This window comes from Hemiscyllium ocellatum, chromosome 12, assembly GCF_020745735.1.
Source record: "Hemiscyllium ocellatum isolate sHemOce1 chromosome 12, sHemOce1.pat.X.cur, whole genome shotgun sequence".
In the NCBI taxonomy this organism is placed as follows: domain Eukaryota; kingdom Metazoa; phylum Chordata; class Chondrichthyes; order Orectolobiformes; family Hemiscylliidae; genus Hemiscyllium; species Hemiscyllium ocellatum.
Genome location: NC_083412.1, coordinates 38,334,689 through 38,349,220, shown reverse-complemented (window position 1 = coordinate 38,349,220; position 14,532 = coordinate 38,334,689). Strand labels below are relative to the sequence as shown.

Below are 14,532 nucleotides of genomic sequence, written 5' to 3'. Positions count from 1 at the left end.
CAAACATCATCTTCACTTTCCTATCTACCTGAGACTCCACTTTCAAGGAACTATGAACCTGCACCCTAAGATCTCTTTGTTCAGCATCTCCCCAGGACCTTACCATTAGGTGTATTTGTCCTACCCTCATTTGCCCTACCAAATGCAACACCTCACATTTACCTAAATTAAACTCCACCTGGTATTCCTCAGTCCATTGCCCCATCTGAACAAGGTCCCATTGTACCCTGAGATAACATTCTTCACTGTCCGCCACACCACTAATTTTTGGTATCATCTGCAAACTTACTCGCCATTCCTCCCATATTCAAATCTAAGTCTAATTCTAAAATCTAATTAAAAATCCAGAAAGTTAACATAAAAATGAGAATTTAACCCTAGGTGGTTAACTCAACAATTCAGCATGGCCAATCCACCTAACCTGCTCATCTTTGGGCTTTGGGAAACCAAAGTTGCAATGTGGGAATCCAATTTGCATACAGCAAACACCTACAAATAGCAACGTGATAATAATCAGATTGTCTGATTATGACTCGTGGATTCAAGAAGAAATATTGGCCAGATAGAACAATTCCTCGTCTCTCCTTTGAAACAGTGCCAGAGGATCTTTAACATTGATCTGAAAATGCAGACATGACCTTGGTTTTTTGTTTCATCTAAAAGACAGTGCAGCCCTTCACTCAATACCAACTGAACTACCAACTGAGGCATGGCTAACTGCAACAGTGAAACTAAGTGTTGATGGCCACAGTAAAAATAACAAGCAATGTATTGAAACTATCACATCCTTCAAAACTCATGAAATATCATCCAGAAGATAAGCATTTCAGTGATAATATCAGGACTGGATTAAATTGCATACTTGTGCTTCTGGTGGTTTCAAGAAACTGGGCATCTATTTGAGGAAAATAATTTTGCTTTTTTTGGTATCGTCTGTTGGATTTCTACTGAATGCTACAGATTCAACAGTCTGTGGGTCTCAGATTTAAACGAGGGCAATTGTAGTTTTATGTTTGTATAGTATCATTGTTTTATGCAATAAAGTTATCCGACTTGAGTGTAATTGCTAATGTGGTACATTAAATTATGGATGATTAGTAGCATTATGAAAGTAATTTCTTCCAATTCAGATGAAATCTTAAGTTGTGGAAGCAGTGATTTATGATTGTCATCTGAACTCTGAGTTTAAATTACACTCCTGCTAACTTATCATATTGAATTCTCTCATAAAATCTACTACAGCCTCAGGACAGTGAAAATGACATTGAAATCACAGTGAGCACTATGAGTAACAGTGGCAATATCACCACTAATAGGAAGGAAAGACATTTTCTGATCTTTGTGCAGTGCCACAGGCAGCTCACCAGTAGCTCACTCAAGCAGACTTGAAGATAATGAGTGTTGGTAGCTATAATTTCATTGAAAGGAGAGGAGATACTTTCCTCACTGAAAGGGCTCATTGCACGTTCCAACAAGAAATTACTGGATAACAATCAGAAGCACAAACTTTGCAATTACTTCGTGATTTCAAAGTGGACTACTGCATTTGCCTTCTGAACCAACAGGAGTGCTTGGTTGTGGTTCTGAAGCAGAGTTAAACAGGAATTAAATGCTTAATACATATGCAGTAAGTGGTTCAATTCTTCATGTACCAATCATTTTCACAAGAAGTCTCCTCAAGACTGAAAGCAAAGGTTTGTTGTCTCACAAACCTCTAGAGCTTTTTTTTTGATGCACAATTATGCAATCTAAGTACTACGTTCATAGAATCCCTACAGTGTGGAAACTTGGCCCAACAAGTCCGCACCAACCCACCGAAGAGTAACCCACCTAGACCCATACCCCTACATTTACTGCACCTAATCTACACATCCCTGAATATTATGGGCAACGTAGCATGGCCAATTCACCTAACCTGCATATTTTTAGATTGCGGGAGGAAATTGGAGCATCTGGAAGAAATCCACTCAGACACAGGGAGTTAACCGAGGCTGGAATCGAACCCAGGTCCCTGATGCTGTGAGGCAGCAGTGCCAACCACTGAGCCACCGTGCCACCCTGTTTTGCATTTATAAGTCGGAAGTGCAACCCAAGTGGCAGCTGCCAAATATCACAAATCATCTGCCTATACTGACGAGATTTAAAGAAAAAAACAATATTAAAAGAACAGGAAAGCACAGACTAAACCAACACAAAACATGGGAAGTTGTTAGAAAACACATCATAAAGTAAATCAATGAGATACTCCATAAAAAAAAAGCTAAATTATCCTTTTATTGCTTTCCAATCAACTGAGGTCTATGTCAAATATTTGTTTGGTTTTCATATAAATTTTGGCTTTAGAGGTTGGTGGTGTTGTCATTGTAGCTTTCAGACTCCTGGTTAAATCCAGCTGCTACCTTTTGCCACGAATCTTGGTTTTGTTTTTTTTAAACAGAGGAAAGGGACAACATTTCAACTGTTTTTTGCAATATGAAAAGTCTTGACTTGCAATTAAAAGTAAACATAATCACATGAACTGGATTCCTCGGCAACACAGGGAAATTTGTTCACTTTGATCATTTGAACTTATCATTTTTTTTTTGAAGGAGGACTCGATTGAAGACAACAGCAGTTTGAAATTTCAAGAAGAGTCCATAAAGGCATCATGTAAAATTCCCTGGTGTGCTGTTTCAGCACAGTCATTAACCCTGCACTAGAATGGTATATCAAGTAATTTCACATGAATATCTTAATCAGTATACTACCAGAAGTAATTAAGCTTCATTAACAGTGATTACTCTGTGCAGCAGAGGGTTCAACTCATCAGCAAAGAGAAAAAATTGTGACTGATACTTTAAGCCTTAGTACATCTATATCGAACACCATAATTGCACCACAACGAAGTGACTAAATGATAAAATTGTGCAATAACTAAAATCAGTCAGTACAAAGTACTTACGTTTTTCTATCATCATACATCTTGTTTACACTCTCCCATTTCGCATCAAGCTGATCCAATGCATCCTGTATGTGTTCAGCTTCTATAAAAGGGACGCTCTGAAGTGCCACGGGTTTCTTGCTGTGAACTGCTTCTACTCTGCCTGAAAGCTTCTCCAAGTTCCTTTTTATGTTCTGAAGTTCAGAAAACATGTTTTAAAAAATAATTACACACTTGTGCCTGTTGATGAGGACGTTTATAAATATTGAGAGTACTGTAATCTGAATCAACAAAAAGGATAATCAAAATGTCCTTACAACAACTTTCTTTAAAGTATGTTCAACCCATTAGCAACAGTGATGTTGAGGCAAAATCATTGTACAATGCTGTAGAGACACAGATTGAATTCACACTTGGCAACTGCTGGAATAGAAAGCTAAGTCTTTTTAATGGTGACTATGAAACTATCTTCAAAAGTTGTAACAAAGCCATCTGGTTTCCTGACATTCTTCAGGGAAGGAAACCTGCCATTTTCACCTGGTCTGACCAAAATATGATTGCAATGCCACAGCAAGGTGGCTGACTCCGAATTGCCCTTGGAAATGATTCTTGTAAAATGCTCAGCAAGAGGTAATTAAGGATGGGCAACAAATGCTGGCCTTACTACTGACATTCATCCCATGAAAGAACAATTTTTCTTCACAAAAAAAAACTATTTTTGGAATGAAAAAAGTTGCTGTAATCACAACCATTGTACATAAAAGATGACAACTGATGATTTGAGAATACAGTAGCAATTTTCAGCACAATCAAAAACATGTCTTTTAACCATTAGTCAAAGGGTAGCAGTGCTAAACAGTCCAAAAGGTCAGACTCTAAGATGAGTTCTGAAGCAATGGGACACAGGTGACCATTTGGGATCACATATTCCAAGGAGAAATGTGGTAACTGTCATGGGGAGACTCTGGTAGGTCAGTGCTAGGATTGACATCAAAGACCCATAATATACATATAAAGAGAGAGAGAGAGAGAGAGACACTTTTAGCTCTGAGGCCCAATAAAAATCTTCAGAATGGTTCTATACAAAACTAATAGTCCTCATCTCAAGCATTAAAATGCAGACACGGGGAATAAAGTTCGGAAAGCATTGGTTCACAAAGCAGTGTTCACATAAACTACTATTATGGCCAGATTTTACAGCAAAATGTGTTTTCTCACACACCTAATTTATCTCTGCTCAGATTCTTTTGTACAAACACATCATGAAACAAAATCAATTTTGCCTTCTGCTTATAGAATCTGTCAATAAACCATTCCAGATATATTTTTCTTCGCAATATGTGTACTTTAAAAAGAGAGGAATTTTTAGGATCATGGATATATTTCCTACTCCTTACAGCACTAATAAGAAGCATAACCAATTCCAGCTTTAGGTATTTTTGTAAACTAAATTTGGCAATTTAAAATAACTCAACCAAAAACAAGTGCAAGCCTTAGGTACCTATAAACACACTGTACAGATTTCAAAACCTCATTCATCAAAATAAAACTCCTACAAGGGACCTATTCAGAATTGAACATTTAATTTTGCTTGGATGACATTTTTTCTATTATTACTGGGTAAATGACTTTAAAATTTCCAATAATAATTTGACTAGGTTGAACAGATTAAATACAAAAGCTTTAGCTATAACATTGCACTGGCCACATGGCTGAATTTTATCATTCTCTTGGATGGTGGGAATTGTTTAACTATCTTTAGTTGTTTCATTCATGTCTGTCCCTCAAGTAACACTGATGATTGCACAGTCTTCGGTTCTATTCGTAACCCCTCAGATGATGGGCTGAACCTTTCGAGAAGTGGCAATTGCCATCAGATTGCCAGCCGACTTCTTTTTCCTCCCTGTGTTCAGACATTACACATTTCTGGTCTGTATTTCCAAACCAGATCTCTTGGAAAATACAGAACATACCTGTTTCTACGACTCAATTCTCGCAGCGCAAGATCACCAAGGATATTCAAACTATGCCTCCTTTTATGGCACAATCTGGAATGCTTTTAGATTTCAAGGTCTGATTGGAATTTGGATATGCAATGGAGAAAAATATTTTTCTTGTGAGGCACATGGGTAAGGGAGTATGGTGATAGATTATAATGTTAGAAATAAGTTGTAATGTGAGAAGTCAGGTGCACAATGATGGAAGAGAATAAGATGAAACTGGGGTCATGAGAGGGCAGACTGGCAGTTGGGTGGTTAAAGGAGTTGCATGGCAGATGGATCGGGGCTGAAAATGTGTTGCTGGAAAAGTGCAGCAGGTCAGGCAGCATCTAAGGAGCAGGAGAATCAACGTTTCGGACATGAGCCCTTCTTCAGGAATGCCTGAAACGTCGATTCTCCTGCTCCTTGGATGCTGCCTGACCTGCTGCACTTTTCCAGCAACACATTTTCAGCTCTGATCTCCAGCATCTGCAGTCCTCACTTTCTCCTCCCAGATGGATCGGAGCCACATGGTGACACTTAGATTGGTTGGGGGGCTTGAGGGAAGTCAGGCCGGATTGTGTAGTCTTGGGTCAGTTTGAGGGATGGAGTTAGGGTTTGGGAATTGGGGGTGGGTGGGGGGAGCCACTGTTGGTGGGAGGGTGTGGTGGAAAGGTCCAATTAGGTCAGGGTCAAAGTGGTTGGGTTTGGGGAGCACGTACTGGATTGAGGGAGTCAGGGTTTCAATTTTACAGTCACTCAGGAGTTAGAGCTGATTTTAGTCCCTCTAACCTTTTCCTGGATAACTACTCAGACAAATGAACAGAAACCCTCCAAAGACTGACTTGAACCCTTCATTAGAGATTTTTAAAGTATTCCAGGCACCATGTAAATCTCCCATTGGACATTCCTAGCTAGTCAGTGGGTCAGGAATTCTCAGGGACTCTATCATGCATCTTTCAGGATATGAATAACTTCCAAACAAAAGATCTGGGCCAACAACGCAGTATGCAACCATATGCACAAAGACCTGGACACAATACAGGCTTAGGCTGATGGATAGCAAGTAACCAATGCACCACAAAAACATGAGGTAATGTCATTCTTGAGCGAGAGACTGTCTAACAATGACCTTGCCTTGGCATTCAAATACATTACCATTCCCTCCTGAGACCAGCTACTTAATGACTGCGACTGTAAGAGCAGGTGAGAGACTGGAAATTCTGTGGTGTGTGGCTCATCTCCTAACTCCCTAAACACTTCCATGATCTGCAAGGCACAAATCAAGAGTGTGGCAACGTATTCCCGGTTTGCTTGCATCACTGCAGAGCCAATAACACCGAAGATGCATGGCGCCGTAGCAGTTCAATGGAACCTTGTTGATTCCGCAAGACCATTTCACAAACTCCAAAACTTTGGAGTTCCTTCGAATGAAATGACTTTTTGTTTCTTCACTATTGAGAGGACAAATTCTCAAAAGCCTGTTTCTAAAGCACCATGGGTGTACCTATGCCACATTGGTTGCAAAGGTTGAAGGTGTTGGTTCACCACCAAATTCTTCAATGCAACTTAAATGGCCAATATGGTCACCAATACCCACATCTTTAATTTCAATACCTATGGCTTAAATATAAATTGAACCTGATGAAAAAGACCAATTCAAAAGCTCTTGCCAGAAACACTAATAATAATATTTCGAGTCAATGTTAATCTCTGATCTAAAACCAAATGTACTTTGCCCGAGAATACTCTCAGTGCATTTCAACTTAAAATCAACTACAAAAAATACCTTCAGCCAAAGGAGGCACACATTTCACAAAATAAGTGATGTTGGCATGAGAAAGAAGATTGTACTAGAGAAGATTGATGCAAAAATAGATCACAAGTAACAATACATTTTTAAAGTCTTGTCACTTTCTCCCTCAGCCATTGTGTTTGAAAAAAAACCTTCCAATATACTACAGCTAAGTAACAAATACAGAAGTGCACAACGAATAATACTGAATAGCAAAAAAAATCACATACTGTTGTAACACTGGTGAATACATGAAAACATTCAAGTTCCAAAATGGTAACAGGCTGTTTGACCCATCTAAGCAAAGCCGGTGTTTACTCTCTTTGTAAGCAAACAGTCCCAGTCACATCAATCTATCCTGATTATCTTTCCTTCATTCAACAAGCCAATTAAACCTTGGATGCTGGCACAGTTGCTGCTAATCTTGGAAATACGTTCTACAGCCTCTCAAATCTCAAGAAAAAAAAAGCCTTCCTCTCTGTCCTGAATCTCTTGCTTTTGACCTTATACATCTAACTGCTTGCTCCTGATGCCTCAGCTATCAGAATCAACCTGCTTTAACATGTTTGTCCTACATTTCATTCCTGTCATAGCACACAACAATATGCTAATGATTTTTTTGTTTAAAATTCAGGGTTTTTTTTATTTTTCTTCCTAATAACCCTTGCATTCAATGTTTAGTGGAATTGGCAAAAATTAACTCCCTAAAACTATGCATCACCATGTTAAATCTGGAGTACTGAACGTGTGATGTCAATATTGCAAAACAGCATCTACTAAACCTTTACCAAAATGCAACTTATTCAATTTGAATAACTAAGAGATTTATTTTTGGTGTAGATAGGAGTCTGATGCCTGCAAAGGATTGTCATACCAACAAAAACCCCTGTAATTGCAAAAGCTCATTAAAAGCAAAGATGAAATAAAAGACGACAAACAGTTTCATGTAGCTAAACTCTGAAGATGAAGAACCATGTTCAGAAGGGTTTATTACAAATTTGTTATGACAAATTAATTTTGGTATAATTATATTAACTTGAGAAAAGATTACTTGAAGACTACATTTAACAAAGGGAGTGTACAAGATGTGACTGCAGATTGCAATTTAGATGATTGGGAAGTGCTAGTACTGAATGGCACACAAATTAGCTTTTGAAGCCTTACTGCAGTAATGGACACTAATAAATTCATCAGCACACTACTGTTCTCTTTCTTGCAGTGTGGGATTTTATTTTGTTTTTGGGCAGTAATTTAAATTTAATTACCGAGGCAAACAATGACCTTTACGACATTCTGGAATGGACTGAATAAGAACCGTTAGATAGAAATTTCAAAGCCAAGATGGATTAAACAAACAATACATTTCCAATGATCATAAGCTTCCTCTCAGATACTGGAGATGTTCTGCACTAAATGACTTACTGCCAGCTCCAGGTTACTGACGGATTTTTGGAGATATCCATGCTGATTACAGAATGCTTCTTTGGCCCTTGGCTTATTGTTCTGTGAGTTGGTGAATATGACTGGGACTGTGATTTTAACTGTTGGCTACTTCCAAGAATTTTTTATTTGCATTCTCTAAAATACAGAGTATTTTAGACAGGACATTCATTTAGGAGATGAACAAACAGCAATGACCATCTCAAATAACAGAGGATCTCACTATTGCCTCTTGCTGTTCAATGGTATCATCACTGAATTCTCTGAATCAAACATCTTGGCAAATTACCAGTGACCAGGAAGTGAACATAACTAGCCATCTGAATACAGTGGCTACATGAGTAGGTCAGAAGCTAGGAGTCTTGTATTAAGTAAGTAACATAACTCCTGACTCCCCAAAGACTGACTGGCATTTCCAAGACACAAATGAGGAGTGTGATGGCATACTCTCCACTTGCCTTGATGGGTGCATTCCAACAACACTTTACCAGTTTGACATTATCCAGGACAAAGCAGCCTGCTTGACTGGCACTACTCAACATAAACCATAGGAAATAGGAACAGGAGTAGGTATTTGGCCCCTTGAGCCTATACCTCTTTTTCCAAGCCTGTTTCTTGCAACATAGTTCTTATGAATACAAGATGAAAAGCTTCAACTTCCAGTTGTATCCATTTCTGGTCACCCGACTATAGGAAAGATACAGAGGCTTTGGATAGGATGCTGCCTGGACCGGAGGGCTTGCCTTATGAACAAAGGTTGAATAAGCTCGGACTTTTCTCTCTGGAGAGGAGGAGGAAGAGAGGAGACCTGATCGAGATATACAAGATAATGAGTGGAATAGATAAAGTCAATAGCCAGAGACTTTTCCCCAGGGCAGGATTGACTGGTATGAGGAGTCATAATTTGAAGATATTAGGAGGAGGGTATAAAGGAGACATCAGAGGTAGGTTCTTTACGCAGGGAGTTGTGAATGCATGGAATGCATTGCCAACTGTGGTGGTGGAAGCAGAGTCATTAGGGACATTTCAGTGACTGCTGGACATGCACATGGATAGCAGTGAGTTGAGGGGTGCGTAGGTTAAGTTATTATAGTTTACATTAGGATTAAACCTCAGCACAACAGCGTGGGCCAAAGGGCCTGTTCTGTGCTGTACTTTTCTATGTTCTTTTCTACACTCAGAGAGTAGTAGGGGCGTAAAACAGCCAGCCTGCAACAGCAGTAGACTTGTTAACTTTAAGGGCATTTAAATGATCATTGGATAGACATATGGATGAAAATGGAATAGTGTAGATTAAATGGGCTTCAGATAGGTTTCACAGGTCGGTGCAACATCAAGGGCCGAGGGGCCTGTACTGCACGGAAATGTTCTATGTTCTACTTACTCACCTTGAACAATGTTCAAAAACTATAAAATGAAAAAAAAAATCAAGTGCTTGTCACAAATGCAGGGAAATACATTTGCATTTGTATATATGAGCTACAATACAGCCTACTTGGATTTTTGAAAAACAATTGTGTGGATTTGCCAAAAATCAAGCACTCCTTTTATCTGATATTTGGACATGATGTTATAAAGCTACAATGATATAATTTTGACCTCTAAGAGGTTGTACACACTCTTAAAGGGATATACCAGTCTAAAACCAATGTGTTGGAGAAGAAACAAAACTATGTTGGGTGATTTCTGCACTGAGACTAGATTTTAAGGCATTGTAAAGAAATTTTAAATGTGAAGAAATTCTTGTACACCTAGAAACAATGTGAAACAGCAGCATAATACAACTTTCCACTGCATGGTCGCCAATGATGCTCTTTAAAATTCCAGCTTGATCTTTTCCCCACAAAAGATAGAAAAGAAGGATTAAAATGAAAGAACAAATATATCACTTTCAGCAAGTCCTGTAAATTCGATTTACAGTCTAATATATAGAATATTGATTCCAATTTCTTCTACAGTCTATCTACTGCTCTCTTCACAGCAGCATATGACTGTTGGTGTCTGAGACCCACATTGTTAGGAACAGATTCGCTCCCATTACACTGCAGTGAGGAAGATGGGGGTTCAGATCATTTGATCATGATCACTCCTATCCAGCTGAGTTTGGAACACCTGAAGTTCTACCAACTTAGCGGTGACTTTCAGATAGTTGCTAGCCATTGGATTTTGGAACAATATTTCAATTTTTTGAACACCTTACACTCTTTGTTTCACACTAACTGAGGACCTCTCCATAATGTTTACAATTTGCCTCTTCTGTGTGCGCACATTGTGAATGTACAGAAGTCACATATTACACTGATTGTTAAGGGACAGTAAGAGACAATGTTTTGAACAGGCACTACATGAGCAGAGTTGGCAGGTGTGCTCTTGTCCTATCGGAGCCAGCTCAATTACTTTCATGACTTTAAACTGCAGGAGAGCGAAGAGGCAAGGCAGTCAGAGAGGAAGCTGTCTCAAGTCAGCATTGCTCCTGTACATCACCCTTGACAGGTCTAACTGCGTGTGCTTGGACCCCTCAGGAGATGATTGCTGTTCTGCATCTTTACTTCATAGCAGTTTGAGCACCATTAATGTAATCTAATCATTCTGCTTAACTGAAACTACTTGTTATGTTAGCGTTTCCCGGGGTTTTTATTTAATATGCTGCATGTAAAAGGTGATAAAAAGTTGTGCGCCAAATCCTGCAGTATCCAAGCCAGTCCGTTCAAAATGTTTAGAGTGATTGCATGCAGAAGAGGCGCTTTGGCCTATCAAGTCTGTACTGCCAAAAATATACTACTATCTACACTGGTCCTTGTTTCCCGAACTAGGCCCTTGACATTGAATGTTTATGACAGTTCAAATGCTGAACCAAATTCAGCACAGGGCAGCACTGCAGCCCCACAGCACCAGGTTTCCAGGTTCGATTCCAGCCTTGGGTGATTGTTTGAGGAATTTGCACATTCTCCCGTGTCTGCGTGGGTTTCCTTCCACCGTCCAAAGATGTGCAGATCAGGTGAATTGGCCATGCTAAATTGCCCATAGTGTTAGGTGCATTAGCCAGAGGGAAATGGGACTGGGTGGGTAACTCTTCGGAAGGTCGGTGTGGACTTGTTGGAATGAAGGGCCTGTTTCCATGTTGTAGATAATCTAATCTAAATACTTTTTAAAGGCAGTGAGGTTACCTATTCCAGGCAGTGCATTCCAGACGTTGGGCAACCACTCCTCAAATCCCTTCTAAACATTTTGCCTTTCACATTAAAAGTATATCCCCTTTGTTCTTATCGCTTTGAGTATAGAGAAATACTGCTTTCTCCTCACTCTGTCCATCTCCCTCATAATGTTCTACACCTCCAGTAAGTCCATCCTCAACCTTTTCTGCTCCAAAGAAAGCAAGCTGAGATTGTCCAGCCTCTCTTCAGCATTGAAATGCTCCATCTCAGGCAACATTGTGATCAATCTCTTCTGCATCCATTCCAGTACAATAACATCTTTCCTGCAGTGTGGTGATTAAGACTGCACACAATACACAAACTGGGGCTTTACTCAAGTTCTGTACACTCCAAAATAACCTCCTTGCTCATTTAATCTATGCCTTGACTGATAAAAGCAAATATCCCCTATGCCTTCTTATCTACTCTAATAACCTGTCCAGCCACATTCAGGGATTTGTGCACAAGTACCCCAATATCTGCATTCTTCTAAGCATTCTTGTTTTGCCACTCATCAAATATTTCCTTGCTTTGTTACTTCCTCCAAGTTTATCAGGGTTATTTATCAAAGTTCAGTTCTATCTGTCACTGATCTGGCCATCTGACCAACCATCAGCACATTCCTGTAAACTAAAACCTTCCTCCTGAGTCTCAATCACCTGGCCACCTCAAACTTACTTATCGATCCCCCTGCCACCACCACATTCTCATCGACATCACTTATGAACATTATGTACAATAAGGGACCTAGCAGTGATCCCTGTGACTGTACATCAGCCTGCAATCAGACAAATTGCCTTCTACTACCATTCTCTGCCTTCTGTCACTAAGCCAATTTTGGATCCAACTTGCTAAATTACCCTGGATCCTATTATCTTCTACTTTCTTAATCAGTTTCCCAATGGGACTCAGGTTTTTGAAGTTGGCTCCGATTATTTGATTTTCATGCCTTGATGATGTAAACAAGATTTGTTGAATATCAAACAGCTCTGATAGGAATTCAATGCCGCTTTCTGTCAACTTGTGTGGTATAATTTAAAAAACAGATCCAGTAACAATAAACTTTGCAAGAATTTCAATGAGAAAAACTTTCAGATAATTTACTCTTTTAAAAATGCAACCTATTTAATCAAATATACAAATAGAACACAATATGAAGTCTGGAAAATCAACGTGTCCCACTTTGAAAGGAAAATGGGATCAGAACGGAAGTAGAGTTACACAGCTGCCTCAATCTGCTGAAAACAAATTTCCTGGGGGACCTAAGATGGCGGCGATCTGAGAAGGTCGCACTGCAGAGCTTTGTATTGCAGCAGGAACGGGACTATCTCTTAACCCACCCAACCCAGGTCATCAGGATTTCTTGGGACTCTAGAAAGATCATAGAGAACCAGTTCCTGAAATCTCGTGAGATGCTGGAGATACAGGTTGAAGAAAATCTGGCTCCAGTCCCTCTCATGCTGCAGAAGCATGAGCAGCAGGTAGGAGACCTAGGGAAGAGGACGGATGAGGTGGAGCACAGGGTCACAGTGGTGGAATCTGATGCCAGTTCATTCAAGGAAGAAATCCAAGCCCTGAAGACGCAGGTCCGTAATTTGCGTGACCAAGTTAATGACCCTGAAAATAGGGGCAGGAGAAAAAACATTCAGATCATCGGTCTGCCTGAGGGTAAGGAAGGTGAACTGCCAGCAGAATTTGTTGAGGATTGGCTTTCGAAATTTCTTGACTTGGAGGCTGACATGAGAGGATTGAAGATAGAGAGGGCTTACTGGGTCGTAGTGCCGAGATCGGGTCTGGGTCAATGTCCTCGTCCTCTCCTGGTGCGGTTCCATCATTACCAGGATAAGGAGAGAGTCATGGAGGCTTCCAGAGTCCAAGGGAAGGATCCAAAGATCCTAATTTACGAGGAGTCTAGGATCACGTTCTTTCAGGACTTCTTAGCGGCGGTGATCCAGAAACGAAAATCTTACGATGGTGTGTCAAGAGAAGATTGAGGGAGCTTGGGTTTCAGTACTCCCTGAGATCTCTGGCAGTGTTTCAGAACACCTTAGATGGATCCATGCATCTTTTTGACACATCGGAGAAGAAGAGACTTTGTGGACAAACTAACCTGATTTGAACAATGTTAGTATGTATAAATAGTGTTGCTTGGATATGTTTATCATTCTGGAAAAGAAATGGAGGAAATCCGGTTGGAGCTTTATTTTTTTTCCCTCTATTGAAAATAATTTGGTTTTAACTATGTCTGGCGATGGTTAAGGTGTACATTTTCAATTTCTAAATGATGATATACCAAAAGGGCATTTATTGCCCATTTTTTTAATAAAAGATTTTTTAAAATCAAATCGATATTCTATGGGGTGTTTATTCTTTTCAGCTTGTGTTTGCGGTGCGGCTCTAGCTGGGAGAAGGGAAGGTGGTTGGGATGGTTAGTTGCCCCCTTCGGGCAGGGGTGAGTTCCCCTACTCAACGCTGTTGGCGCTTTATATGTTGGTCTGTTTTGTGGAGTTTATTGTTCTTTATTTTTAATAATTTTGTAGGTTTATTAAATGTAGTGGTTTTAATTTATGTACTTTTTATACTTTTCTCCAATCCGCACAGATATCACACGAGGATTGATTTTTTTCTCACCCCTGCGGTAACCCTGGATCTGGTGGCATCCTGTACGATTGGTAATATTGCCATCTCTGATCATGCTCCAGTGTATCTTATGGTTAAGATTAAGGGTTCAAGGTACTGGCAATGGATCCCTTTATCCTCATGGATAGTAAGTTTGTGGAATATTTCTCTAGGGAATTTTGGGCATTCCTATACATTAACATAGGCACGGTTGATAGCTCATCTGTTCTCTGGGAAACTGCCAAAGCCATTGCTAGGGGGTTAGTTATTTCATATTCCACCAGCAGGAAGCGGCAGAAGGGTGAGCAGCAACTTCTCCTTGAAGCACGGTTGAAGGCAGCCGAGAAGGCCTATTTTGACAGATCCTCGTTGGTCAAACTACAGAGGATTATGGCACTGCGGTCTGCACTAAATGTTGTGGTTCTGCTCGCCGAGCTGGAATTTTTGCTGCAAACGTTTCGTTCCCTGGCTAGGGAACATCATCAGTGCTGTTGGAGCCTCGTGTGAAGCGCTGCTTTGATGTTTCTTCCGGTATTTATATTGGTTTGTTCTTGCCGCTTCCGGGTGTCAGTTTCAGCTGCAGTG

General features: G+C 40.0%; 1 protein-coding gene across 7 annotated transcripts in view; it reads right to left on the bottom strand.

Moving 5' to 3' along the window:
* dmd (dystrophin) overlaps positions 1-14,532 on the bottom strand; it is a 1,983,095-nt gene that overhangs the window by 865,186 nt on the left and 1,103,377 nt on the right. For all 7 annotated transcript variants that reach the window (XM_060833515.1, XM_060833512.1, XM_060833514.1 and 4 more), the window contains one exon: positions 2,942-3,114. In XM_060833515.1, coding sequence (XP_060689498.1) covers positions 2,942-3,114 — 173 coding nt within the window. The remainder of the gene's footprint in view (positions 1-2,941; positions 3,115-14,532) is intronic.